General features: G+C 39.5%; 1 protein-coding gene across 4 annotated transcripts in view; it reads right to left on the minus strand.

Moving 5' to 3' along the window:
• The window catches only part of EPHA6 (EPH receptor A6), a 353748-nt gene that overhangs the window by 311748 nt on the left and 15142 nt on the right, over positions 1 to 26858 (minus strand). For all 4 annotated transcript variants that reach the window (XM_083736224.1, XM_083736225.1, XM_083736226.1 and 1 more), the window contains exon 2: positions 7289 to 7353. In XM_083736224.1, the coding sequence (XP_083592350.1) occupies positions 7289 to 7353 (65 nt within the window). The remainder of the gene's footprint in view (positions 1 to 7288; positions 7354 to 26858) is intronic.

The raw sequence follows: 26858 nt of genomic DNA on the forward strand, positions 1-26858 counted from the left end.
TGACTCCATCCACCAAAGTCTCTCTTAGGTCGCTTTCCAACTCAGTTCCTAATTTTCTACACAGAAACTGTTGGATGGCCTCCATACTAGTGCTGCAGATGTCATCAGATGAGTAGGACAAGGTTTGTGTCTTTAGTGTTCAGATGTAAGCCAGTGCCTGCAGCAACACACACACTAGGTTTTTGTTGATGTCTAAGTCTGTAGGCTGTTCAGGGAAGCCAGCAGTTCCCTCAGCTTGTTGCTTCCTTCCTCCCTCCTTCCCCCCGCTGCCTGCCTTCCTCCCTCTTCCCCTTCCCACAGTACATCTCCTTTGACTTCCTTAGGCGGGTCCCTTCTACAAGCAGTGCCCTTCAGTTTGTCAACAAGCATTGGTTTGGTTTTGCTTTCTTTAAAATTCTTAAATGTGCCCTTCAGTTTCAGAACAAAAAAAGCTTTCAGGGCAGCTCACATGAAAATAATAATATATATATTTTTAAAAAAATTAATTTAAAGTGGGGAAATAACCTTTACAGATTATAAAATAATAAAAAAATAGTTTTAATTTTAAAATATGGAGCAACTCAGAAACTGCAGGAGCTGGCATACTTGAATCCAGGCTGTCCAGTTCTTAATGTAACAACATCATTTTTTTTAGAGTAGATAGCTTCAGTTACACAGGCATTCTCTGCTACCAAGTGGACAGGCTGCTATTCCCAAATACGAGAGAGAATTCCAGAACAACCCTTGATGTACTAAATGGTATTTGACAATCTTTTATATCTCAGTCTCACCAATTTGTAGAATAGAAATCTTAACAACTTACCTATATGGATGGATGAGATAATGAAAATCACAGAAATGTGTATTATTTTTTGAGCCTGATACTCAATGGTTCTTAAGATTTAATACATACAATGCTGTAGTGCTACATTTAACATAGTTAGACACATAGCTATAAGGTGCCAACTTTGTGGCTAAAAGGAGCGTTTGAGTCTTTTTGAAAATAACAGAATCTCTAATGACAAGTGCTTGAACTTTGCTCCTGCATCACGATATCTGTGGAAACGTGGCAATTTCTGAAACATTTCTGAGGCAGTGACATGCAACTACTCCACTTGATAGCTTCAGGGGGTGATTCTGAATAAAATTACTGTTAGTGGTACTTCCCTAGCCTCTAAAATATATCAGAACATATACAGATATGAATTTCCATAAACACTGACTTTATGTTCAGTATACAAGCTCATTTCCCATCTTTCCCAAGATTTCAAATATTCAGGTAGACTTCTTATTCTTTACACTTACTGCCCTTTTCACTATTGTCTGTATGACTATAAACATACAAACTGTACTTTTCCAACTGGGTGAATATTCAAACCAAATCAATTTCTTTTAGCAAATAGAATAGAATTGAGCATGCACACACACACACACACACACACACAGAGAGAGAGAGAGAGAGAGAGAGAGAGAGAGAGAGAGAAGTGATGTCAGAAATGCAATCTGGAGAACAAGAGTGGGCTGTAATGTGCATAGTGTTTTTGGACACTGAAGGCTACTTGCAACTGAAGCTGCAGGTTCCTAACACAATTTTAAACAAAGGACATATTGCCTTTCAATAAGAGACTGACCTACATCAGAGGCAAGGAACCTCTGGTCTGCAAGCCAATCTTGGCCCATCAGGGTCAATGAAGAGTGTGTCCTCCCATATTTGCCATTGTCTAAGGATGAAATCAGGCATGCCACTAAATATGTCCCAAGAAGCCACATGGGGAGGTGTGACTTTCATCAGCAGTGCAAAGTGTCCACACTTGTTGTTTCAGAAGGAAAATTCATGGTGTGGTTTCTAATGATACATCTAGTTTGGCCCTAAAAGCCTTGAGAAGCTACAAACATGTATCACTGCAAGACAAATGATCATAGCTAACAAACTGCTAGTGGACTGACAGCTATGAGATAAACAATGCAAAGAAAGGGAGAGAGGAAGAGCGAAAGTGAGATGCCAGAGAGCCTAACAATGTTATCAAATTGGTTTAGGAAAAGACAAATATTCTACGGTTGAGTGAAAAATATACTGTGAATCATTATAAAAGGAAAGAGCAAAATCATACATCAACTGGAAGCAAGCAACAAATCACAAAATCCTCAAAATCAACAATATGAAACAACTGTTTGCATAGTATGATAAATTTAGCACCACAGACTCCTTCCTCAAACTTTTAAATAAATAAATAAATCAGCAACTGGAAATTATTCAAAGCCTTAGAAGAGCTCACCAGGGAGTGGAATACATTTATGAAGTGAAGTAATTACATCTGTGGTTAATTTTATCGGAAGCTTGCTAACTGACAAGGAAGCATTTACAATAGCTGCAATCACAGGGATTACATGTTCTCAGGAGTCCTGCTGTAGCCAAACAATCTGGGGTGCTCACACTAGACTGTTCAATGCAGATGTGTTCTAATTAGCTATTTTAGACACAGGTGTGCATATAAAAAAGTAAGCACAGCTTACTGATGTGCTGGAAAATTCACAAGAAACTCCCCGTTTAACACTGGTACCATGTGGATTCCAGGCTCAGCATTCATTTAAAAACAAAATAGTGTTTGTTGCCCTTCCCCTTGTAAAGATAGCCTTGAAAATGTAAACTTCAAATTGATCCACTGAGATGAAAGCTATGGCTTTTGAAGCTACAGTGAGAGTAAATTTAGCACCTCTTGTCCTAGCAAGGCTCTTATTCCTTTAATATTAACCTGCTAAATCTTCAGTGGAAGCCCTCTTGAATGCCCCAACTTCCGCAGGTGAATGTGTGGTTGTAGGGAGTGGGCTCTTTCAGTGGCTGCACCTAAGCTCTGGAACTTCTAAGGGATGTCTGTTTTGCCTCTTTGCTAATGTCCCTTTACTGGGCAGTAAAACAAAACAAAAAAACCGACATTCCTTTTTCTTATAAACAGCATGGGTTCATAAGTGTTTTTATTTGCTGAGACTTAAAAAAGAAAAGAAAAGCTCTGCTGAAATTGGTTTTAGTTGGATGATTTCTTTTTTATTCTACTGGTCTTAGGTTCGTGTTTCAAGTTTTTTACTTTTGCATGTTTATGTTGCTTTGACATCTTGTTTCGCGTTAGCTACCTTGAACTAGTCTTATTTATCTTATGTACTCATTCAAACAATAAATAAAAGCTGCGTAACAACCAAAATTCAGCTTTCTCCACCACTGCATTTCCATTCAGGGAAAAATGTTGCCTGATATATTTCAACTTGTTTAATTAATATTAGTGAATTTCAAACAAGACTAACAGACTCTCTTAGCAGCTGAAATAACCTCTATCACTCACTGGTGGTATTAAACTTTCACCTCTTAAAAAAAAATGCTGATAAATTTTCTTCTTGGTCTCTCTCTGTGTGTGGCTGCAGCCCAATTCATATAAAATACCAGATGTGGAGGATGTAGGCATGGCTTGGGGAAAACTACCTTGGCAGCCAAATTAGGACCCCTGCTAGTTCTAATTAGGTGTGTGGGGTGGAGGTTCCTCAGGCTTTCAACGGAAAGGTTGTGTTTCAGCAGTTATCTCTCAGTTTAATAATCCAAGATGTAAATTAGCCTTGTTCTCCCCACACTCAGCTGCTTTGCTCCTCCATTCATGTGTTCTGTTAACTACGGTATACCTTTCCATTATGTCCAAACCAGGAAACTGGTTATTGGCTAACACTACACCCCATTTTGAAAAGTAAAGATTATCACACTGCCCTTACGTTCACACGGAAGTTCCCTTTAGGTGCCAACACTGAGGATTCCCACCCTTTGGCATGCTTTGGATAAATAATAAAGGAAGGATAAATGTAAGAAGGTAATATCATGCTCTTTCATTTTTCTAATTTAGTCTCCCTCTCAGACTTTCAACATCAGCACGTCACCTCTTTCCCCTTGTACACTAAGCAGCCATTTTTTGTTCATTATCCCATATTTCTCCCTCTGTCTCAATATATTTTCATTTCCCATTCCCTTCTGAACAAGTCTTTGGTAATTTACATTACAATTTGTATTTTATTTTATTTTATCAGTAAAGAGCGGTGGAATCTCTGCTGCCTTCAGAGCCCTGTTACTTCTGCCAATCTGAGTGGAAGGTGAGTGTTAGTACTGTATAATTCTAACTGCAGGCCGATAGGCCTGAATTAGGCTCATTGCCATTAACTTAACTGGTTTAGAATGCAGTGGCTCTTTGACCCTAGCTCTGCGATCTCCTTCAAAACACCCAGTTTCATCTGGCTACTACCAGCATCAATTAAGGAGTAATCTGGTGGGACTTTTAATCTCAGATGAAGATGAATTAGTTTTAAAAATTGGAGTCATCTGCCTCTTATCATCCTATTGATTTTAAGAAGGATTCTGCAGATGAATATAATAATAAATACAGTATACCACATCTTGTTTTCTCTCTGTTTTCCAAGGAAAACACATTTCAGAGTTAAAAATATAAAATACAGAGGACTGCAAATGTAAATTGTACTTATTAATAGACTGGAAATACAACCCGAGAATAAAAAGGATTGTAAAACCTTGAAAAATTAAATCCATAAACTTGAAAACAGTCTAAGATTAAGAAATGCCATATTGCTTAAAGTCTCTAAGGGCAGAGTCACTAAAAGAACTTTAAAAAATATATATTTCGGTATTGAGGAACTATAATATATATTCCTAGAAAAAAAGAGCCAAAGGAGGAAACAAAAATTAAACCACTTTCAATACTCTGTGCACACAATCAAGCAGGATGTTCTGCTGCACAAAACTCACTAAATTGAAAAGGAGTTGCATGGTGATATGTGCCCCACATCTCTGATTATTTTGCACCATCTCAAGCATCGTCATAAAAACTCAGCATTGAAAAGGCAACACAACACATAAAAATAAATTATATACTGCCAACAGAATTGCTTAATTTAAAGAGTTCTCAGGATAAGAAGCTAATCTATAAAATGGATTAAGTGCTTAAATATATTGCATCTTAATTAAAAGTTGAACTATACAAGTTCCTCCAATGTGCTGTTAACTGAACCAGCCAAGTGGAAAGCGTAACCTGATCTCTGAAGTGAAGAACTAATGATTTCTAAGGTGGGGGGATCTCCTTTTCTCAATCTCTCACATGCACCAATCAAATTGAATTATGAATTTACAGCTGCCCCCACCTTTGTGTTTTAATCATGAGAGCACTCCTGCCACTTACTTCCAGTTGTAAACATATAGGGCCTAGTTTTATAGGTACTGCTATGCACAGAAAAGCATGTGGACTGTCAATATTCTTTTTTGCAAGAAGTTACTTCCATTTGCCAATCAGAAGCTGATTCCAAGACCTTTTTTTAATAATCCCTTCATACCTTAATGGTGCCATAAGATTGAGATCACATAAGCAAAGCTGGAGATAAGTGGTTCACTAGAGGTGCCCATTATGAAAATTTCAACAATGTTAGAATCTGAAGGGGCCACATCATGGACTTGTCATTCTCACATGACATTACTTTTGACATTACCTGACCACAGTGAGTAGACCACATACCGCAGTGGCTTATACACCAGTAATGTAATGTCAAATATAATGCTAGGACAAGAGGAGCTGTAGGAACCAACTCCTAGGGGCTGAGGTCTCTTTGCCCCTCCCCAATAAAATATTTGAGGAGGCCCTCCCCACAAGTTGATGGGCATTGCCATTCAAGTAGTGTGTGCGCGCGCTGTGTCATGTGATTGATTATGTGGGGCAGGGCTTACCTGAGCCACCCCAATATTTTAGTTAAGTTGGCACTCCTGGAAGGATCCTTGAACAACAGAAGCCAAGAGAGAAGCCAAAAGGCCCAGCAGGCTGGGAAATTATTTTTGCCCTGGGTGTGGGGCCAAGTGACGTTATTGGTCAGTTGGTCCTGCGCCCAGGGGAATGTCTTCTAATTCCTGCCACTATTGGCCAATTTGGCAGCAGAAGGACGATCCAGCCTGTAATAGGCCAGTTCACAGAGGAACCCCGGGGCTCGCCTGCAAGGCCTCCTGTCCGAGGAGCAAATGGACCTACTGACAAAAGGCTAGGCTACATCTGATTACTTTGCTGTTCATGTTTTATTTACTGGAGCTATCATGTTTATGGGACGCAGGTGGCGCTGTGGGTTAAAGCCTCAGCGCCTAGGACTTGCCGATCGAAAGGTCGGCGGTTCGAATCCCTGCGGCGGGGTGCGCTCCCGCTGCTCGGTCCCAGCGCCTGCCAACCTAGCAGTTTGAAAGCACCCCCGGGTGCAAGTAGATAAGTAGGGACCGCTTACCAGCGGGAAGGTAAACGGCGTTTCCGTGTGCGACTCTGGCTCACCAGAGCAGCAATGTCACGCTGGCCACGTGACCCGGAAGTGTCTCCGGACAGCGCTGGCCCCTGGCCTCTTGAGTGAGATGGGCGCACAACCCCAGAGTCTGTCAAGACTGGCCCGTACGGGCAGGGGTACCTTTACCTTTACCTTTATCATGTTTATATATTGGTCTCCTATCAAGATTGAAACAGGTGTACAGAATCCCTCCATGGGTTCATTGCATACCCATAGTATTCTCAAAGTTTGTTTCATTTCTACAAATAGGAGTGTTGCAATAACTTATAACAAAATGTGGCAAGACTAGCAGTTCACCAGCTATGACAGCTGAGGCTTCATAAAGCACTCCCAACAATTTGTATCCTCAGTATTTTATATTTGCATAATATCACGGCCAGAATCCAACAGCTGACTAATGCAAGTGCAGCTAGGGCTTTCCCCTTGTTAAGCAACAGCTTGCATTTGCTGATCCATGACTTCCATGGCTAGCAATGGGACCCTGTTTTGCAGATGGTTCATTGAACTGGGGTTAATGTTTGCAATAATGAACTTTTAAACCTGACAAAACAAAATCTAGGTAACATTCATATTCTTAACAGCAAGTAGGGAAATTTCCTATTTACACTTCAGATAGCCCTAATATACATTTTAAATCATGCTCAATATGATTTGAAGTATAACATTCATTCATATACTTTTAAAACAGTAAATCATAATTTTCACAAGGTTGCAAAAAAATATTCACACCTTAACAACAAAAATCCTAACTGTCATAAATATTTATGCTGTTTTGTATGTATAGCCTTTTATGTATGCAGTTCTATTATTAGAAATATTTACTAAATCCCAGTTTTTCATTGAGCTGAGTACACTTGTCCCTACTGCATTAGTCCTCAAAGTTACTGCCCATTTGTTTGACTTTATTTTAAAACTGCAAATGCAGAATAATGAAAATCTAAATAGATAGACTTACCCCATTTAGAGGATAGGTTTTCCATCCTAGCTCTCCAATTGCAGAGGTTGTATCAAGCAATACAACTAGAAATAAATAAAAGGTTAATTAGTTGAAAGAAAAACCCACTTTATACAGATATGAAAAAAGAAAAACCCACTTTATACAGATATGAAAAAAAACCTCTTATAGGTTTACAACTTGTGTGTAAATAACAGCTGCTTTGATTTTTTTTGCATATCACAGATAATAAAACTTACTTATAGCAAACATTTACTTTCTACAAAAATAAGAAAAAAGATTGGCATATTCTGGGGTTAGAATTAAAACATAACACATTAACACAGAAATACAAAGTGAAGTTGAAAAACCATAACAAAAGAAGAAAGAAGGGCAGTTCAATGACAATGAATGCCCATTCTTACATCAGCCTCTGCAATAAGGCTCCTCCTCCTTCCTTTCTAAAAGTTCAAGGACATGGGAAGAAGCCCCATGCTATGATTTCTTTCCACAGCAACACCACTTCCATTACAGGGAGACGCTGTTGTGGGAAGGGGGCAAGGCATGGGCTCCTCCTATGTGACCTTACATCTAAAGCACCAATAGCACACAGGTAAGAGCTCAATGTATAAAACCCAGGTGTGGAAGTTTTCACTTGCCCATTGGAACAAGCAAACCATGTTTCTAATTTAAAGTGCTGATGACTTGCTGCAAAGTAAGAATGTTCAAAATGCCCGTGGTTGTGCATAACTCCCACCTGAGTTTTGACTGCCATTTTGAACCTAACCTAATCTCTTTGTTTTCCGTATCAGCAAAGTATATACATTTCTGCTACTATTTTCTAATGTGCACAACAGAGAAATATAAGAAGTGGAGTCCTCTTAAGATAAGTACTGGGAACTGTGCTTGTTCATAAATGATCTGGAGTTAGGCATGAGCAGCAAGGTGAGCAAGCTGGCTGATGACACCAAATGATAGAAGCTGTCAAGAACAAAAAGAGATTGCAAACAGCTCCAAAATTCTCTCTCCAAACTGGGTGGACAGGCATTAAAATGGTAAATGTGATTCAGTGAAAGCAAGTGTAAAGTGATGCCCACTGGGGTGGAAATATATTAACTTCATATACAGTGGTACCTTGGGTTACATACGCTTCAGGTTACACACTCCGCTAACCCAAAAATAGTGCTTCAGGTTAAGAACTTCGCTTCAGGATGAGAACAGAAATCGGGCAGCAGCGGCACGGCAGCAGCAGGAGGCCCCATTAGTTAAGTGGTGCTTCAGGTTAAGAACAGTTTCAGGTTAAGAACGGACCTCCGGAACAAATTAAGTACTTAACCTGAGGTACCACTGTATATGTTTCTGGGCCTGAAATGGCAGTGACTGCATGAGAGAGATTTTGGGCCATGGTTAATAGCTGTATGAAAATGTTGATCCACAGTATGGTAGCTGTGAAATTTATTACGTGTTAGGCATCATTAGGAAAGAACCTGCAAATTTATTTTAATCACATTTATATACCGCTTAGTGGAACAAAAGACCTCTAAGCTGGTTACAGTATAAAACTGCCAAGAAGAAGAAGAAGAGTTTGGATTTGATATCCCGCTTTATCACTACCCTAAGGAGTCTCAAAGCGGCTAACATTCTCCTTTCCCTCCCCCCCCCACAACAAACACTCTGTGAGGTGAGTGGGGCTGAGAGACTTCAAAGAAGTGTGACTGGCCCAAGGTCACCCAGTAGCTGCATCTGGAGGAGCGGAGTCGCAAACCCAGTTCCCCAGATTACGAGTCTATTGCTCTTAACCACTATACCACACTGGCCCTCTACATCCTAATGTTGTTATACAAATTCATGACGTGACTGCAGTTGGAATGCTATGTACAGTTCTGTTTGCCTTATATCAATAAGGATACTGTAGAGCTGGAAATGGTTCAGAAAAGGGCGTCTAACATTATTACTAGGTGGAACAACTCTATGAAGAAAGGTTGCAACATTTGGGGCTTTTTAATTTAGAAAAAAGGCAAGTACAGAGGGGGCATGATAGAGCTGTGTAAATGAAAGATGTAGTATAAAATGAGGCATGCTGTAGAGCAGAGGTCAGCAACTTAAGGCCCATAGGCCACAGGTGGCCTACGGGGGTCATTTAATTGGCCCACGAGCTGCCCCAAACTGAGCCGCCTGCTTGGCAAGTTCCCATGGGCTGCATTAAGAGGGGCAGTGTGGGGCAGGGACTCACTTCTGTGGCACTGGAAATCCCGTCTGTGTAGACGCAGACACCGGAAATCACACCTGTGAAGACACAGATGCTGGAAATCGCGGGTGGGTGGGCGCAATCCAGCTCATGGAGGGATCTCCACTGAAGTGAAGCAGCCCAGGAGAGGTAAATCTTGCCAACCCTGCTGTAGAGAAAGTGGATATGGAATCATTTACTCCCTCTTTCATATGGGTCATCAGGGTCATCAAATGAAGCTTTGTGTGGAAGATTCAGCACGGACAAAAGGAAATTATTCTTCACACAGAAATTGTTTATGAAATTTGTCACCATGAGGCATATCAATGCCAACTTGTATGGCTTTAAAAGGGATTTAGACAAATAGGTATCAGTTCCTTTAAAAGGGGTTTAGACTAATAAATATCAGTTCCTTGGTAGGTGGGAGCACAACTGGGGAAAGTGCTGTTGCACTCATGTCCTGCTAGTGAACTTTCCATAGCCATCTGGCTGGCCAATGTGAAACTAGGATGCTAAACTGGATGGGCTTGTTCTGATTCAGCAGGGATCTTCTTATGTTTTTAAGATAGTTAAACGCATGCTGACTCCTTTAAAAGGTACCGAACTAGATTATAACGAGAGAGGCATAATCTATTTTGCCTCTGCTCCATAACATAGGAAGCAGCTCTACTAAGAACATCCAAAATTTTGCATGGATGAGTGTGACTGAAGAAGGAACACACAAACTAGGATGAGCCGCAAAGGCAATTAAATTGCCGGTAAAAATGCTTTTATTTGCATTATTCATCCAACGTAGTTTTTGGTATTTTGTGGAACTTTGAAAAAGTGTCTAATTGCTCTATGGAGAAAAATAAAGTTCAGTTTTGGAAGACCCAAGGGTAGTGAGTTTTGTCTTCAGCAATTTATTTTAAACTGTAAGCCTCTGTAGATAATACGTTGTTGTTGTTTAGTCGTTTAGTCGTGTCCAACTCTTCGTGACCCCATGGACCAGAGAACGCCAGGCACCTCTGTCCTCCACTGCCTCCCGCAGTTTGGTCAAACTCATGCTGGTAACCTAATATTATGCACCTAATATTATGCACCTAATATTATGCACCTAATATTTCTCTAAGTAGAAATGACAGTTCAACAGCAGCATTAGGTGACCATAAAGTCTAATCTCTGTAGTAAGTCTCTGGCTTGCTTATTCGTCAGGGAAAGTTTGTTATAAGTCAATGTATGATGTTTGAATAATAAAATGTGACATAATTAGAGAACCAAATCACAAAGGTATTGATCAGGAAAATGTAATACAAGACAAGTGGGTTATGAACCTACAAGCTGTCCAGTTATAGTAAACCTCCACAACTAAGAGAGCAAAACACATCCTGGACTAATTGGTTAAGCTGTCTGCGGACAAACACCCACCCTCAGCCTATAAAGCGAGATGAGCGCACAACCCCAGAGTCATCTGCCACTGGACCTAACTGTCAGGGGTACCTTTACCTTTAATCCTCATCCTAGTATAAAAGGAGTGATGAGGCAAGCAATACATGGAATGGCTTTTACATCCCAAAGCCCAACAGGATGCTGCTGAATATTCACCAAGTATGTCTTTGGTGAACACTAGAAATAACTGTTTTGTATCACTGATAACATAGAAGAGCACAGAGGGAGGCTTTGTAAGATCACTGAGTCCAGACTAAAAATTACCTAACCGCTCCATTGCCTAGAGTTGCTAAAAAGACATTTCATATCTAAGTAAAGCAACTCCACAAGGACATACAGGTTTGGTCTATGGATGTTTGCTCAGTATTTCCATTACATTATTAGGTCATAGTCCTAAATATGTGCTCAGAAGACTAATTTTTTTTATATGTGTTCTAAGCTATCCTCTCCCTGGATCTAGAAGAAACTTTCTGAACATGGTGCCTGCTAGATGTTGTTAGACTACAACAATCACCAGCCCCTGCTAGTGGGCATCAGGTTGAGGATGGCTGAACTAGTCTAGCTCTTGTACCCAGACTTTCTGATATTAAAGTCATTCTAGTGTGATCATCAAGTTTGCACACACAATTTATTCTTTGGTGTCAATTTATTCTTCAAAAAATAATGACAACTAAGAGTTGAAGCTTTATAAAGTAAGCTACACAGCTGAATAAAATTACAGTCTCTTTGGCAAGTACCATTAGGCAATTAAAATGGGGAAAATATGGACCTCCTAACAATACAGCTTTTTTTATTTCAACTTTCACTAGCAGCATTTTCTACCAAAACAACTCTAAAGGCTTAGAAAATGTTCCTGCTATGCTGAAATCTTTGACAATATTTGCATAGAAACTTTTCTAGGATAATGGGTATAATAGATGACTACCCAGGGTTAGTATTTTTAACTATAATTTTTACCGCTGTGCAAATTGTTCTGCCTGAAGAAAACAGTGCATTCAGAATATATTCAGAAGCCCCAAATAGCTGCCTGTTTTCCAAAAGAGCCTAATCCAAAAGCATAACAAAAAGTATAAAGGGGATTTAAAAATTTACATTAATACACTGAGTGTGGAAGTTGGCCTTTCTAAGGTTTGAAAGTGCAGAAATAAGCTTCCTATTTTGTACATTAAAAGAAGGGAAAGAGGAAGAACAAATTTGTATAGGATTTAGCAGGTTAATTTTTTAAAAATAATAATCTTAGCCTACCCCAAGAGTTATCCGTGAATAATTAGAAGTCATGATCCTTCTGTTTGCTGTGGACTAGTTTACTATAAAAGTCTGTCATTTAATTCAATGGAAAGGGGAAAAAATCAGTTTAAATGCCCCATACATGAAGGGACTCTCCATGTACATCAATATATTGAGACAGTGCTTTTTTCTAAAAAAATGTTTAGGGGTACTCTCATTTTGACTCAAGAAAATCAACATTTTGTAATTCAAATCAGGAAAAATAATTACAGTATATAGACAAAAGTACAAAGATTCAAAAAATGTTTTATGCATACCCCTGCGTACCCCCAGAAAAAAGCACTGCATTGAGGGAACACTTAGATACACGTCTTTGTTAGTGTAGTAACATCACAATAAACAAAGGCTGATGGGAGTTGTAGTCCAACAAAATCTGGAGGTTAGCCATCCCTGTGTAGAATGTTCATAAACATTTTATGTATTGACAGAAATACAGTGTTCACAGGCAACTTTTCTGATAAAATTAAAAGATATTTGAAGGCAGTGTTTCAATAATAATAATAATAATAATAATAATAATAATAATAATAATAATTTATTCCCTGCCCATCAGGCTGGGGTTCCCGAGCCACTACAGACATTTCTGGAAAATCACTATTTCTTATTTGGCATTTGAGGGTACATGGAGGCCCAGATACTTGGATTTTAAAATGGTGCTATCATGCCTGCATGCCTGCATTGGAGTTGGCTTCTGCTATGTGAACAAACCTAGGCTATGTCTAAATTCATTATTTCAAGAGGTCTTGCACCCTGCCCAGATTGTAAGCACTGCCAAATGTGCTTGGGTTGTAGCTGTTTTATAAAAATTGCAACCAGTTTCTGAATATACCTGCTTCAGAAGCCTGTGGAGAGGCTGGCTGCTGCAAAGAAAACCAACACAGCACACCACAGGTGCAAGAAAGAGTCTCAACAGTTGTGGGAGAACTCAGGCAATGCATTTTTGGCATTGTGAAAAAGGTGTACCACAATGTCCCTATTTCATCTGTTAAATGTGAGACACTTCTGAATGTCCCAGTCCCAATGTACAATGTGCTTCTTGCAACAACCTTTATTTATCTATATATATAAAAAACCCATAAATCACAATATAATAAGAATACCTACACAGCTTATATAAAGGCAATATAACAATATCAATGAATGAATATTTAAAAAAAGATACATTGGTGGTTCTGGAGATTGTTAGAAGCAAGAAGAGCTGTGCTGGCAAGGTATGAGAAGAGCATATAGGAGAACCCCCTCTCACTTTATAGCTGTTTACTTTAGTTGTTGTTTTATTTGCTTTTTGTCTTTGCTGGGTTTTTATTCATAAAGTAAGATACCCTTGTTCCAAATAAATGGGAGAGGAATAAAAGGAGGTGGGGGAGAAGAAAGCCCTGAGGCTAGGGGAGAGAGATACAGAAACCTGAGGTAACAGGAGAGGACTGAGGAAAACAGCAAGAAACTGACTGAGGAAAAGAGCAAAACCGAGAAATGGAGTACTCTAAAGGGATATGGGAAAAGCTCACACAGGGAGCAGAAACTCAGTAGTACCGGCAGGAAGTGAAACGGACAAAGCAGGTGGGAATCCAAGGAGGAAGAAATGGCTGAAAGAAACAAGCCTGACTAGGTCATGGCCATCAGACATATGGCTTTATGGCAACCTTTGCCAACCTATTTCTCTGCAGAATGATGTGGGGCTGAGGCTGATGGTAGTCCAAAATATGTGGAGGGGCACCTGGCTGCCAGAGCCTGCTCAACTGCTTCACTTTTGGGGTCCCCATAAGAGCCCACAGCATCCCTCTTACACTACACTTGAGACAGTCAGCTTCAGAGTCAGTAGGCCATGGATGGCAGGCTGCCACACTTAACAACCAGACACAATCTAAAAACAGTCCCATCCTTGAGGCAAGCTTTTAGCAATGAAATAAAACAAAATAAAAGCATCCTACCCCTTAGGAACATGAGGCAAAATGCTGCCTGCTAAACCATGAGCACCGGATTTATGGTGCTGTACAAGTTCAGGTAGCTTAACTGAGTTCTCAAGTCACTGTCTGGCATAGCTCTAAAAACATAGGCCTGAAACTGGGTGTCTCCTACTCTGAGGGAAGGAGACAGGCTAGTCCTGGCCAAGGAAAGGTGTCGTTTTAGAAAGCTTCAACCAGGACAATCTTTGCCACTTCATTTTGTCTGGTGAGGGCTTTTGTGCCTTTTAAAAGCTTTGTGACGGGCAAAAATGTTACAGTATGTGATACTGTTTTTCCTGTTGCTGTACGGTGGGAATATCTGCAGCTGTTACATTCCCGCCTGTCATGCACCTTGAAAAGCACAAAAGCTACGTGTGGGTCACTCTGTGAGAAAAGTGACTAACAAATAATTTTATTAACAACAACAACAACAATATTACAAAAACCAGCCCTTATTAGTTATGTTTTTTCATTTCATAGTAACAATATGAGTAATAGAACAAGAGAGTCAACTAAGGGAGGCAGCGAACCCCAGTCCAGTTCAGAAAATTCTATTTTAAAAGTCTGTTTCCAGCTTGCTAGACACACCTTGTTGAGAATGCCAAAGGACTCAAAAGTAGGCTCCCCACCCCACATCACAAACTCCCCACATCTGAACAGACTGTCACTCCCTAGCAGGAAAGAAGCATTCTGTGGTGCCATCAAGTAAAAATAAAAATAAAATCAACCACTAAATCTTTGTTGTGCGTTAAATGGGCCAAAGTAGTCAAAATTAGTGTAGAATGTAATATTACTAATAGGAATCTGTGCTTCAGCCATTAAATAAATTAACTTCTTGCAGAACAATCAAAATCCTGCTGCTTTGTGAGAAAGGGATTTGTGACAAATATGTCCTAGGAAAGCAGTTCTTCTGAGACTTCCAATGGCCTGTAGTGAATATATCTGGGGGAAGGATGATTAGGCCGGTGGAGTGCAGCAGAAGTGTTGCATCACTACTCTTGAAAATGAAGTAATGTCACTTTGAGTGACTTAGTTCAAAGTAATTCTCCAAAGGTCTACTTCAGCCTTAAGTGCCTCTTATGTAACCCACTGAGGCAAGGGGAATGTCAGTAAGAATCTCTGGAGTGCTGCTGAGGAGCTGTGAAGGCAAAGCCAAATATATATGCTGCATGCTGCATCAACAGCAAAGATGAAGGCTTTAGAATTTCTATATTTGCAGCTTCTGGGTTTCAGCAAAGTGTGTTTTTCGTAGTGACTAACTGCAGTTATTTTCCAATGCATTTTTTTTTTTGGGGGGGGGGTAAACTAATTCTCTTCATTAAAAAAAAAGCTTAAATGCCTCAGAATATTTGACAGATCTAATTATTTGAAATTGAGAGGGGAAGGATATACAGCATTAAAAGGGATATGAATATTTGTTTTCTGGTAAAAGGCTATCTGACCACACTGAAAGATAAGAAGTAAAATAATTTTATTCTTTTACTGGATCACAAATACTGTTAAAATTATTTTTAAAAATGCTCCACTCAGTGCCCAGGCCAAAGAATACCTACATCTGTATTCAATAAAGTTCTGGCACTTTTCAATTGAAAAAATTGTTTTAATTTTTTCACCTGTTACTGCCTCACCCTTTCCAGTCTCTAGGGTACTCTGCACTTGAGTCCCCAACTTCAATTGATATAATAAACATTGACCTTTTCTGAATGAATATTGGCCTGTTATACAAATAGTACAGTTTATAACACTGCAACAGAGGTGGATCTTCAACTGACCTGAGCAATTCCCAAAAGGCAGTTTGCAGTGCAAAATTGGTTTTGTGAATTAACCTTAAGAAGTTCAGCAATGTACTAACAAATGGGGGGGGCGGCGCTTTACAAAAAGGCTAGATACAAATAAATGGAAGATCTAGGGCAAGGACTCTCTATTTTTAGAATATAGAGTACTAGGATTATATGAGGTCATATATTCATTTGTATATTTGTTAGCACTAGAAGCAGCACATTAATATATCAACAGGAAACTGGTTGCTTGTTTCCTTAAGTTAAGTTGCGGATATGGTGTACTAAATGTCAGCACATAATCAAACCTAATCTATTATCGATTCTATCTTCTTGTTTGCAAAATGCCCATCTGTGTCCCTTTCTGCAATAAGCATATGTTATTCTGCATATTTCAGGTAAGAGACAAGACCCTTCAGAGTGATGAATAAAAATAAGTAATACAACATGCATTAATTGAATTTTGATAATTTGGGACATCATTTTTTCCACATTCACTACTAACTGGCAGTAGCTCTTCAGAGTTTACAGCCTTACCTGGATACTCTGGTGGCTGAACATAGGACCTTCTACATGCAAAGCATGTGTTCTGCCACTAGGTTATTGGGGGGGGGGGATGTAGCCACAGAGCACCATTCTGCCATCATTTTGGTGTCCCCACTGGGGAACTGAGCTAGTAAGAATATGGCAAACTAATATAAAGTGCACTTGAAAATCACCTGCTTAAACTATTGAAATGCACTAGCTCTAATCTAATCAAAACATCTATCAGTTGATTGTAGAGATTTTAACTGACCTGCACAAGAGGAACACTTGATGTATGTGACCTACCATTTGAGGACTTTTACCACCTCATTGGGGTGGAAAGGTAGGACAAAATAGGCTCATTGGGGACAAAAGGTAGGACAAAATAATAATAAATAGAATTAAAAAAGGAATCTCAAGTGTACAGAGTAGCTAGCTATGAGTGAGAGAATCTTTTCATCAATAGCTACCTTTCTCCCAGTTGTGTCCCCTGAGAAAGGCTTATGTTATTTTGACACATTCTCATTCTTTCTTATACCTGAAGGAGCGTCTCAACCCCCATCGTTCAGCCCAGACACTGAGGTCTAGCACCGAGGGCCTTCTGGTGGTTCCCTCACTGCAAGAAGTGAGGTTACAGGGAACCAGGTAGAGGGCCTTCTCAGCAGTGTCACCCACCCTGTGGAACGCCCTCCCACCAGATGTCAAGGAAAGAAACAACTATCTGACTTCTAGAAGACATCTGAAGGCAGCCCTGTTTGGGGAAGTTTTTAATGTTTGATGTTTTATTGCGTTTTTAATATCCTGCGGAAGCCACCCAAAGTGGTTGGAGATGCCCAGTCAGATGGGCGGGGTATTAGTAATAAATTATTATTATTATTATTATTATTATTATTATTATTATTATTATTTAGTCTTAAGTAAGACTGATACTGATATGTTGTCTTTTAACTCTGATGAAATGGATTCGGTTCACAATATAACAAAAATAATGTGAAATTATTTATATATTTTTATTTGTTCTGTTTCGGTTGTTATTGACTGTGTGTTTCCTTTATCATTTGTGCTTTTGTCTTTTGTAATTTGATTTAAATATTTCTTGCCCAGAGAACCATGTTATGGGGTGATTTAAAAATATAAGAAATAAATAATACAAGATTTACTTTAAGCGCCACTAAAAGCTCTGGTCATTGTGTACAAACTACCCTACTTTTTTTGTAACCTTAGTTTCAAAGGTTTGTTTTGTAGTGTTTGTTTCAAAAACTGTAAGTGATCTTAGGTCCTGAGATTTCAGTAGGATTTGCAGAAAGACCCTGTGAGGTCAAACAAGCAGCATGATATCAGAAGCCTCACTCTGATTTTGGAGGTCCTGTCTGAATGCCCACTGTTGCATCTTTAACCCCTGAATTACAAGTGATTTGAACATTTTTGCTAGGATAAGCTAAATCTGACTGACCAGAAACTCCAATTTATGTAATCTGGAATTAGGTCAATTGTTTTTAGCATTCAGGGTTCTACTATTAAAAGGATTGTGTGTAGTGCTTTTTTGTGATGGTACTCACCAGTAGAGAGTATCATAACTTCTTTTATTACTGCGCACGACAGCTACTGGTAAATTGTCCTGGCAGCCATGACACTTCTATCAAGATAGGAGTACCAGCACATCATTTATTTATTTATTAAACCAAAAAGAGTAATGATTGTGTGTATGGTTAAACTCAGATATCTTACTGAAACCAATTGCTAATGACAAATCTTTCTGACTTTTTCATTCCATTCATCTTAATTTTACACATACACTGTCCCTTTTCAATCAGACCAGTATTTCAGTTGTTTAAACTGTGACATACAAAGATCATTACCAGATATTACAAGTCTGAATGGTGCTATCCAAGGGAATTATGGCAGGAAGCCAGTCCTCACTCTCTGCAGAGTATTTTAATAATCCTGAAATATGGTTAATGAGGCGGTTGGGGGGTTTCTAATGCATGTAAAAAATTCTTTTCAACTTTGAAGCATTATTATACTTCACAGTCATTTAGCTGGCCATTTTCACTACAAGAAGGCTGAGATGAAAGACCGTCAGTTTGAACCTAACAGAGGCAGTATTTGAAAGAAGGGTGCTTTCTCAAGAGAAATTTATTTAAAGGGCATAGGTGCCTTTTGCCAACCCATATGCCACATATACATAAGCAACACAAAATCATACTGCTCTTCAGGCTGTGAAATATACCAGTATAGCAGTAAGCTTCACTAGTGTGGTCACCATAATGGAATAGCTTGTTCTGTTTCAATTTGTTGGATTTTTATACGCTTAAATAAAATAAAATAATTAAGCAAACATATATATCTGCTTCTGTAACTTGGAAAAAAATGACTAACTGCTGTCTGCTGTGCACAAATGAAGCATGGTGTTTTCCATCTTTTCCAGAGCAAAGCAGAAAGAAGGCAATTTGTCAATTATCTATGCTAATGAGTTCAAAAATATATGCACATTTAAATATATGCACACTTAAATTTGCCTGCTATCTACAATTGACATTAAGCTACTGAAAGAAAATGCATCTGGATAGCAGAATTGCTGGAAAGAATGGCTGAAAACAGACTAGGAGATTGGCAACCCCATGGAATAGCTATGATGTGTGTTTTTTTTGTTTGCTGTGTTGTGATTTTAAAAGAGGCTGGTGGAAAAAACAAGACGCATCTCTTCACTTCAGCACATACTGATCATTGCATTATAGCAGACAGCATTATGAATATCCACAGAGGAAGCTTCCCCTGCTTGCAGTTGATGCTGGAAGTTGTAAGCACAGGAAGCAGCACTGATGGAATAAGGGCACAGGGAATCTGGGGTTTGCCATATCTGCCTTACTGCTTCCCTCATTTGAATTCTGTAATCCGTTCAAGGCTGCAAGGCGGAGAACAGGGATACCATGTTGCCTGCTAGTTTGAGCTCTGCTAAATGTCTTACTGAAAAGTATCAAGGGAGATGTAAAATAAATTCACCCACGTGGGCTTGCACACTGTAATCTATCCCCCTGCTTTCCAACCCTCCACCACTTGCCAACCCTCCATTACTCTTCCCATAGTAACACCCTACACCTCTTTCCCTTTCCTCCAAATCCAGCTTAGCCTGCTTTGCACTTTCCCAACCCCATTTCTGAAACTTCGCCCCCATTTACATGCCACTTTCTCCCCCCTTCCTTTTCTGCCACCCCAGGCAGTTTCCTCAGTCACCTGGATCTTCCTCCTTCAACACATTGCAACAACTAAACCTCATTTTCACCTCCCCCGTCCATTCTGAAGCTACCACTGCCTAGTATTCTACAGCAACTGTACACACACTACAGCATTATGATAAACCAGAGCAAATATATGCAGTATAGAGAAACTGGGTAGTCCCTTATATATATATGTAGCTTTTGCAGACCATCTATTTTCTCACCATCTATTTTCAGTTCACATGAGCTGTACCCTGGTATATATTGTCATGGATGATTCAATAATAATAATAATAATAATAATAATAATAATAATAATAGTGCAGGAGATACCCCAGCATCAACAATGATTCACATGCTATTTTGGTCCATGGAAACGTTTGTCCAAGGACGTCTGGGGCTGTTTGTGTGAAGAAGAAAAATCTATTGTACAAAGGACCCTAAGTGAACAAAAGATTCAATATGTAGCAGTAGCGATCAGATCGGTGAGCCATTAGTAAGGTTCAAAATGTAGCAGTAATGAACAAAATTGGTGTGCTGTTTCCATGAGACCAAGACTAGGACTAACCGCCTGAGAAACAGTTTCTATCCAAATGCGATTTTGGTTTTAAATGCATTTTTGTATTCAATTATGGGGTATCAGAGTTTTTAGGGGCTAACCAGGCTGGGATAATTGGGATAGCAGGCTTGTTGGTTTTTGCATGTCTGATGTAGATCTTTTCAATTTCGTTGTTCTGTATGGGACAATGACAATAAAGATTATTGTATCGAGGTCTGAGGGAAAAGGTTCCCCCTCCCCACATACACATTTAGAGGTTGTAATTTGATATTTTTTTTGTCATAGCCCATTTTGTCATTAGAATTTTGAAATTCAGTACATACTAACAAGGTGGTGTAGGTAGCAATTCTAGACATACTTAACCTGTGAACATGTCCCATTGCTCTTAACGGAGCTTATTTCTGACTAGGCTTGTATACAATTGCACTGTAAAACCCTAGGCATAGTTAATTAATACTGTATGGTCACAGAATAGGCACGAAGCAACAACGGCCTGTATAACAACAGCCTATATTCCTAATGAGGAAAATATATTGCTGAAGGATATGTAAAACATATTTAATTCTTTAATTCTCAACCTCACCGCACCCACAACCCTGTTGCTAGAATTATTTATATCCTTCCTTTTTTCCAGGGTGCTTAAGGCTGCATGTGTGATTCCTCTTCCCCCTTTTGACTTCTGTAACAGTTCTGTGTGAGGTAGATTTGGCTGACAGATAGTGACCTAAGGTCGCTTGATGAGTTTCATGTCTGAGGAGAGATTTGAACCTGAGTCTCCCTAGTGCCAGTCTAACAAGCTAACCACTCTAGCATATTGAAACCGGATGGCTACTCCTTTCCCCATACGTAGTGACTCAAAACATTTTTAAAAGGTAAAATAGAAATAATGTTTTCCAGAGACTGATATCAGAAAGTTAAAACTGCCCTCATAAATAGGATAATTGGAGCCTATGTGTCTCTGTATGTAGGAAGCTGCAGCTAACCTTTGAGAATACCTAGGAAGCAGCAGAAAACAGTCAGAAAATATAAAGGGCAGCTGCAACTTCAGTCTAACCAGAGGGCCTCAGCTACAGCAAGTCACATATTACATGTACCACTGATAGTGTTTACAATATATGACTTTCCCCCTTTTGTTCTATGTGCAGAGACCATAAAATGGATTGAGACTGAAACGCTCTTGGAAAATATATATTTTACCATGCCCCATATTTTGTATGTGCATATATAGTACCTTCACGCTGTGTTTTGTCAGAGATAATCCTGACTGGTTTGCCTTCACCTCTCCATCAAGAGATGCCAATACAGCACTTCCCTTCCCATTCAAAACTATACATAGAAGTTGCAGCAGTCACAACATGAAAATGAAGAATGATAGAAAACTAGTGTTGTCCCTTTTTCCCACTGTAGCCAAAGTTGGATGAAATGTAATTCTATAGTACATCATTTAGCTATAATATGAAGATGCACAACTGCATATGGAAATCCTTGGAAAAGCCGATGTTCTTTTGTGAGTACCATTAGCCACATGTTTGCTCATTTTCAGCCCTTACATATTACAAGAGAAAAGAAGTTCCAGGTATCATTGATCTTCACCATCAAATTTCCATAAGTAGCTAGGGAAGAAGAATATAACCACTGCACCTTTTCCCTTTCAGGTCTAATACAAGCCCTGTTGACATAATAAACCTATTCAGGCATCTTCTTTACTTGCATGAAAATAAACACATGCAGGGGAGTGCAAGCATCTCCCAGGCCCTGTATCTTTCACTAAGTGTTTAAGAGTGAAAGTATGAGGATGGGAGCCTCCTCTACTTGTGTAAGCACCATGCATAGTTTATAATACTGGATAAAGATTATGTTCCAGGTGGAGCGCAGTTAACAGCACACCCCAACTCTTTCTCTCATGTTTATTTATACATGGCAAGTAAATAGAACATCCAAATAGGATTGTTATATTTCAAATGTGCTATTACGTTAATTTACTCATATTTGCCTAAATATTTATTACATGAAAGGTACCCTTGGGAAGTCTTGCTTAAGTTTACAGGGGCAAGTAAGCAGTAGGGCAAGTGGCCACTGAACTTCTATACCAACAGCTGCTGGACAGCAACGATAGGTTCCATTGCCTTTTTGGCTACACAGGGATCCTGTGAATAAGCAATCAATGACCACACACTGTACTGAGGCACTAACCTAGAAATCTGCAGTGCCAGCACAGATGGAATAAACCCAGTCCTCTCAGCACTTAGGCCTGTCCCCAGTCCGAAAAGGTCAGAGTGCTCTATCGCTTATGAGAAGATTAGTTTGGGCCATGAATAACCTGTGCCCCCATTGCTTAATCTCAGGACCTATCAGCAGAGATACTCCTAATCTCATAAATAGATACATGTCTCAGATTCATGACTGTTTCTAGGTGGTAGAAACAGCCATGTCTACCTCATTTCTTCAGTGTAGGAACTGCTCTTGTCAGAGTGAAATAAATCTATTCACACCTTGCTGGGTAGTTGTTATGTTTCGTATGAAGCAGCTCATGAAGCCTGAATAGTTGGTATTTGTAGTTTTAATTTTCCAAAGTAAAATGCCTAAAATATAATTTGTTTTCTTATTTAGACAAAAAAATTGAATGCATAAATATACTCTGAAGTAATAGGCTACTAGACTATAAAGGAAAGCAGAGGTGAGAGGTGGTTCAGTCACACTGGGTGCAGAGTCTCTGGGGCACCCATTCTCTGATGTAGCATGGAAGGTGAGAAGCAGAGGGTGAGGGCACTGAAATTTGAAACCCCAGGGTCCACCACTGAGAGAAAGACCCAGTGCATTCAAGATTTGCTTGCGGAAGGTTCCAGGTTCAGTTCCTGGCATTTTCTGTTAAAAGGATCAGATTGCAAAGATAATGTAAAAGACCTCTGTCTGAAAGTCACTGCCAGTCAGAGTAGACACTAGTGAGCAAGATGTGCAAATATTATGACTTGGAGGGCCATAATAAATATACATAGTGGCATGCCTATTTTTCCAATTAAAAAGCAAAGTGGAGGTAATATGGCAAATAAAGTTACCCAGCAAACCTCTTGATGCCTTTACTGTAATGATGAAATCATGTTTTCAGACACATACACACATGCACACGTACACATACAAATAGGAACAGTTTTTTATTTAGCTCTAATTTGTTGGAAGCAATTTAGCAGTAATAATTGGGTAAGAGGTTTAATTGGGAGGGAAGGATTTTTTTTAAAAAAAACAACAACAACCACGGCAAGGAACTTTACAGACTTGTAGACATTTTTCAACAGAGGCCCAAGAGGGTTAAAATATGTGGATCATACCTCTCCCAGACTCTGAAGGATTTATGTGTATCATAAATTCTTAAGTAAAATTTAATGGAGTGTTCTGAGTAATTTTCTTTACAACCTTTTTGTCACCTTAAAGTTGGTTTCAGGCAGGGGAAAATTTATGTAAATGTCTGTATCAGCTGCGATTTCCTGGGTCATGGTCAGATCCTACAGCTACATGAAAAGCTCTACTCACAATGGCTGTTTTGGACTATAAATTGCCATCAGACAATGACAAAAGCATTATACTGTGGAAAGACTTCTTTTCTGGTCTCTCCAATAACCAAAATATAAAATGGCATTTCATTCCTTTAAAATAAAATAGCACATATGCTTCAACTTTTCCTATTTACCAGTGATGCTCAGCCTCAGTTTTTTTTTGGTCCCTTTTACTTTTTTAGGGGGACATGCTCAGGATGCCTTTTTATACATTTGTGTTAGCACATTCACATAGGCACTCAAGTCCTTCAGGTTTTCCCCTATTCCTGTCTCTATTGTTTGCACATGCATGCAGAATCTGGTGGATGGATATTGATTCTAGTTTGCATGCATGTAAATGTGTGTGCAAGGAGACAAAATGCCAGTGTATTACTTGCTTTCCCTGTTCTACAGAGGTCAGTTTTCTGTTTTAAGGTCTTTCAGAGGGCAGTCCTATATCTGAAGAGCTGTCAAACAGTTCAAATCCTGTTTGAAGATAAATAACCATAAGAAGGGAGAATCAAACCTTTACCCTTTAAAGTTGCCCATTAACTGTGTGCAGCACCTGGTCAGCAGACTGAGTAGACACCTGATTACAGTGCATCCCACTATGGCGAAGTGTATTATATTTCTGTTTAAATGATTATTTCTAAATTGAAACTATACTATATGCAAAACAGTGCCCTCTATTTGGGCAGCAATAATAATCTATTATTATTATTTTTGCCACCGTGCTGGTGCTTACTTCCAAGTAAATATGCACAAGATTGTGATGTGAATGTTTTGTTAAACATGACTGAGTCTTTAAGAAGAAAAGCAGGTATGACAAAACGACAACACAACATACCCTACTAGCCAGCTTTCCACAGATTACTAGAGTAAATGGATACAATAGTCAGCCTGAAAAAAAGGACTCAGCAGGTCATGATCTTTGATGTAAGAATAGATGTCTCAAAACACATGTTTCTATTTTCGTCCGCAAAATGTTCAGGGATATGTAAGCATTAATAAAGCTTAAGTATTAGCTTTTAGCATCTAGAAATCTAATACCAGTCAAGAATACACTATTTTTCTCACTTTACTGATGTTTGAAAGCCTTGAGCTGACAGATTGGCCACATATAATATATAGCGGTACCTTGGGTTACAAACACCTTGAGTTACAAAAAATTCGGGTGACAGACTCCGCTAACCCAGAAGTAGTACCCCGGGTTGAGAACTTTACCTCAGAATGAGAACAGAAATCACGTGCCGGTGGCACAGCGGCAACGGGAGGCCCCATTAGCTAAAGTGGTACCTCAGGTTAAGTCTGTTTTGAGGTTAAGAACAGACCTCTGGAACGAATTAAGTTCATAACCAGAGGTACCACTGTACTTTCAGCCCCAAGTAGCACCCACATTAAATGAATGATCCTATAAAACACCCCCACTTCCTGCTGCTGAGTCCCCATTGAGCCAATAGCAGGTGACGCTACACACGTGCTTTAAAAAGTATGCTTAAACTGGTCACTTTTATTTTGATGAAAAAAGCAACTGTAGGAGTCTTCTTTGGAAAGTGCTGCCAATCTGGTCCCTGAACAGAGCTTCCACTGAAAAAAAAAAAGGGGGGGATGAGCTGCACTGAAAATGCATTTAGTCTCATTTAGTGTCTGGCTCCCTCTACTCCATCTTAGAAAAAAATTGTCATGAATCAAAGTTACAGGTGAAAGCTGTTGATCTTTCTCATCTGCTCTTCACATTTTGAGTATGAGACTTGCTGATAGGGACGATTTGCCAGAGTCTCCTATCTGGGGCATACAGTGTGCAGTGGTTGTATTGTAAGAACGTCTAGGCTGCCTTGGGCTGCAAACCTCTGACCCTAAGGGAGTTAGAGTTCCTTGAACATCTGCATGCAGGGAGAAGTTGACAGTCGTGGTTCCTCCCATTACAGTGTGGCAGAATCTCTGTAGGGAGTAAGACAGATGGAGCAATATTCCAGAAGATGCAACAACTGTTAAGTTTATTTCTTCATACATATGTTAATGGAACAGGAGACAGCTTTAGGCCATGAGTTGGTAACCCTAACAGCAGCTGTACAGGGAGAATATTCTGCATAGTCTGGAAAGGGCTAGATTAAAGATTCCTCATAATTCTGAAGAATAAATATGATTCCCTAGAATAAATAAATGTTTTATTCAAGATTTTTAACTATAAAGGTACAAAATCTCTCTTACAAATCCCATTGCCTATTTTAAAAACAAAACACTGCTGTAGTGGTTTCACAAAATTATACTTTTCAAATTTTACTTAATGAGACAGCTCTCAAGGCCTCCATTTCAGTATTAACCTGCACATTAATATTCCACCCCTCTTACCAAACAACTCAGGGAGACATACTTTGTTGGGTTACCCTTTTATCCTCATAACGACTCTAAGTTAGGATAAGTCAAGAGACGTTGACTGGCAAAAAGTCTTCCACTGCGTGTCATGGCTGAAGCAGGGATTCACACCAGGTCTCCCCATCCCAACACTCAAACCCAACCTTTTTCAACCTTGGGTCCCCAGATGTTGTTGGGCTGCAATTCCCATGATTCCTGACCACTGGTCCTGCTAGCTAGGGATGATGGGGGTTGTAGTCCAGCAGCATCTGGAGACCCAAGGGTGAGAAAGGCTATTCTAACCACTATATCACATTTGCTTTCATAGATGTCTATAGAGAAAATTAATGGATTTTGTTAGGACTGAGTGTACCACCGAAGACAAGTACCCCACCAAGGTGCTCTATATATATATATATATATATATATATGCTTTCGTAGATTTTCACGGGTACAGGAATGCAGGTTTTGGTGTCCTCGGGTGTCCAACCACTGCCTAACCAACACGTACTTCATCCACAATGGACAAAGATACAAACAGATAGAAGGAGCACCTATGGGATCACCCCTCTCACCGGTCATCGCAAACCTGTACATGGAACACTTTGAAACCAATGCTTTAGACAAGTCAGAACACAAACCCAAACTTTGGCTCAGATATGTTGACGACACCTTTGTAATTTGGCCACACGGGAAGGAAAAACTGGATAGCTTCCTCACACATCTCAACAACTTACA

Source organism: Podarcis gaigeae, assembly GCF_964106915.1.
Source record: "Podarcis gaigeae genome assembly, chromosome: 4".
Lineage (NCBI taxonomy): Eukaryota > Metazoa > Chordata > Lepidosauria > Squamata > Lacertidae > Podarcis > Podarcis gaigeae.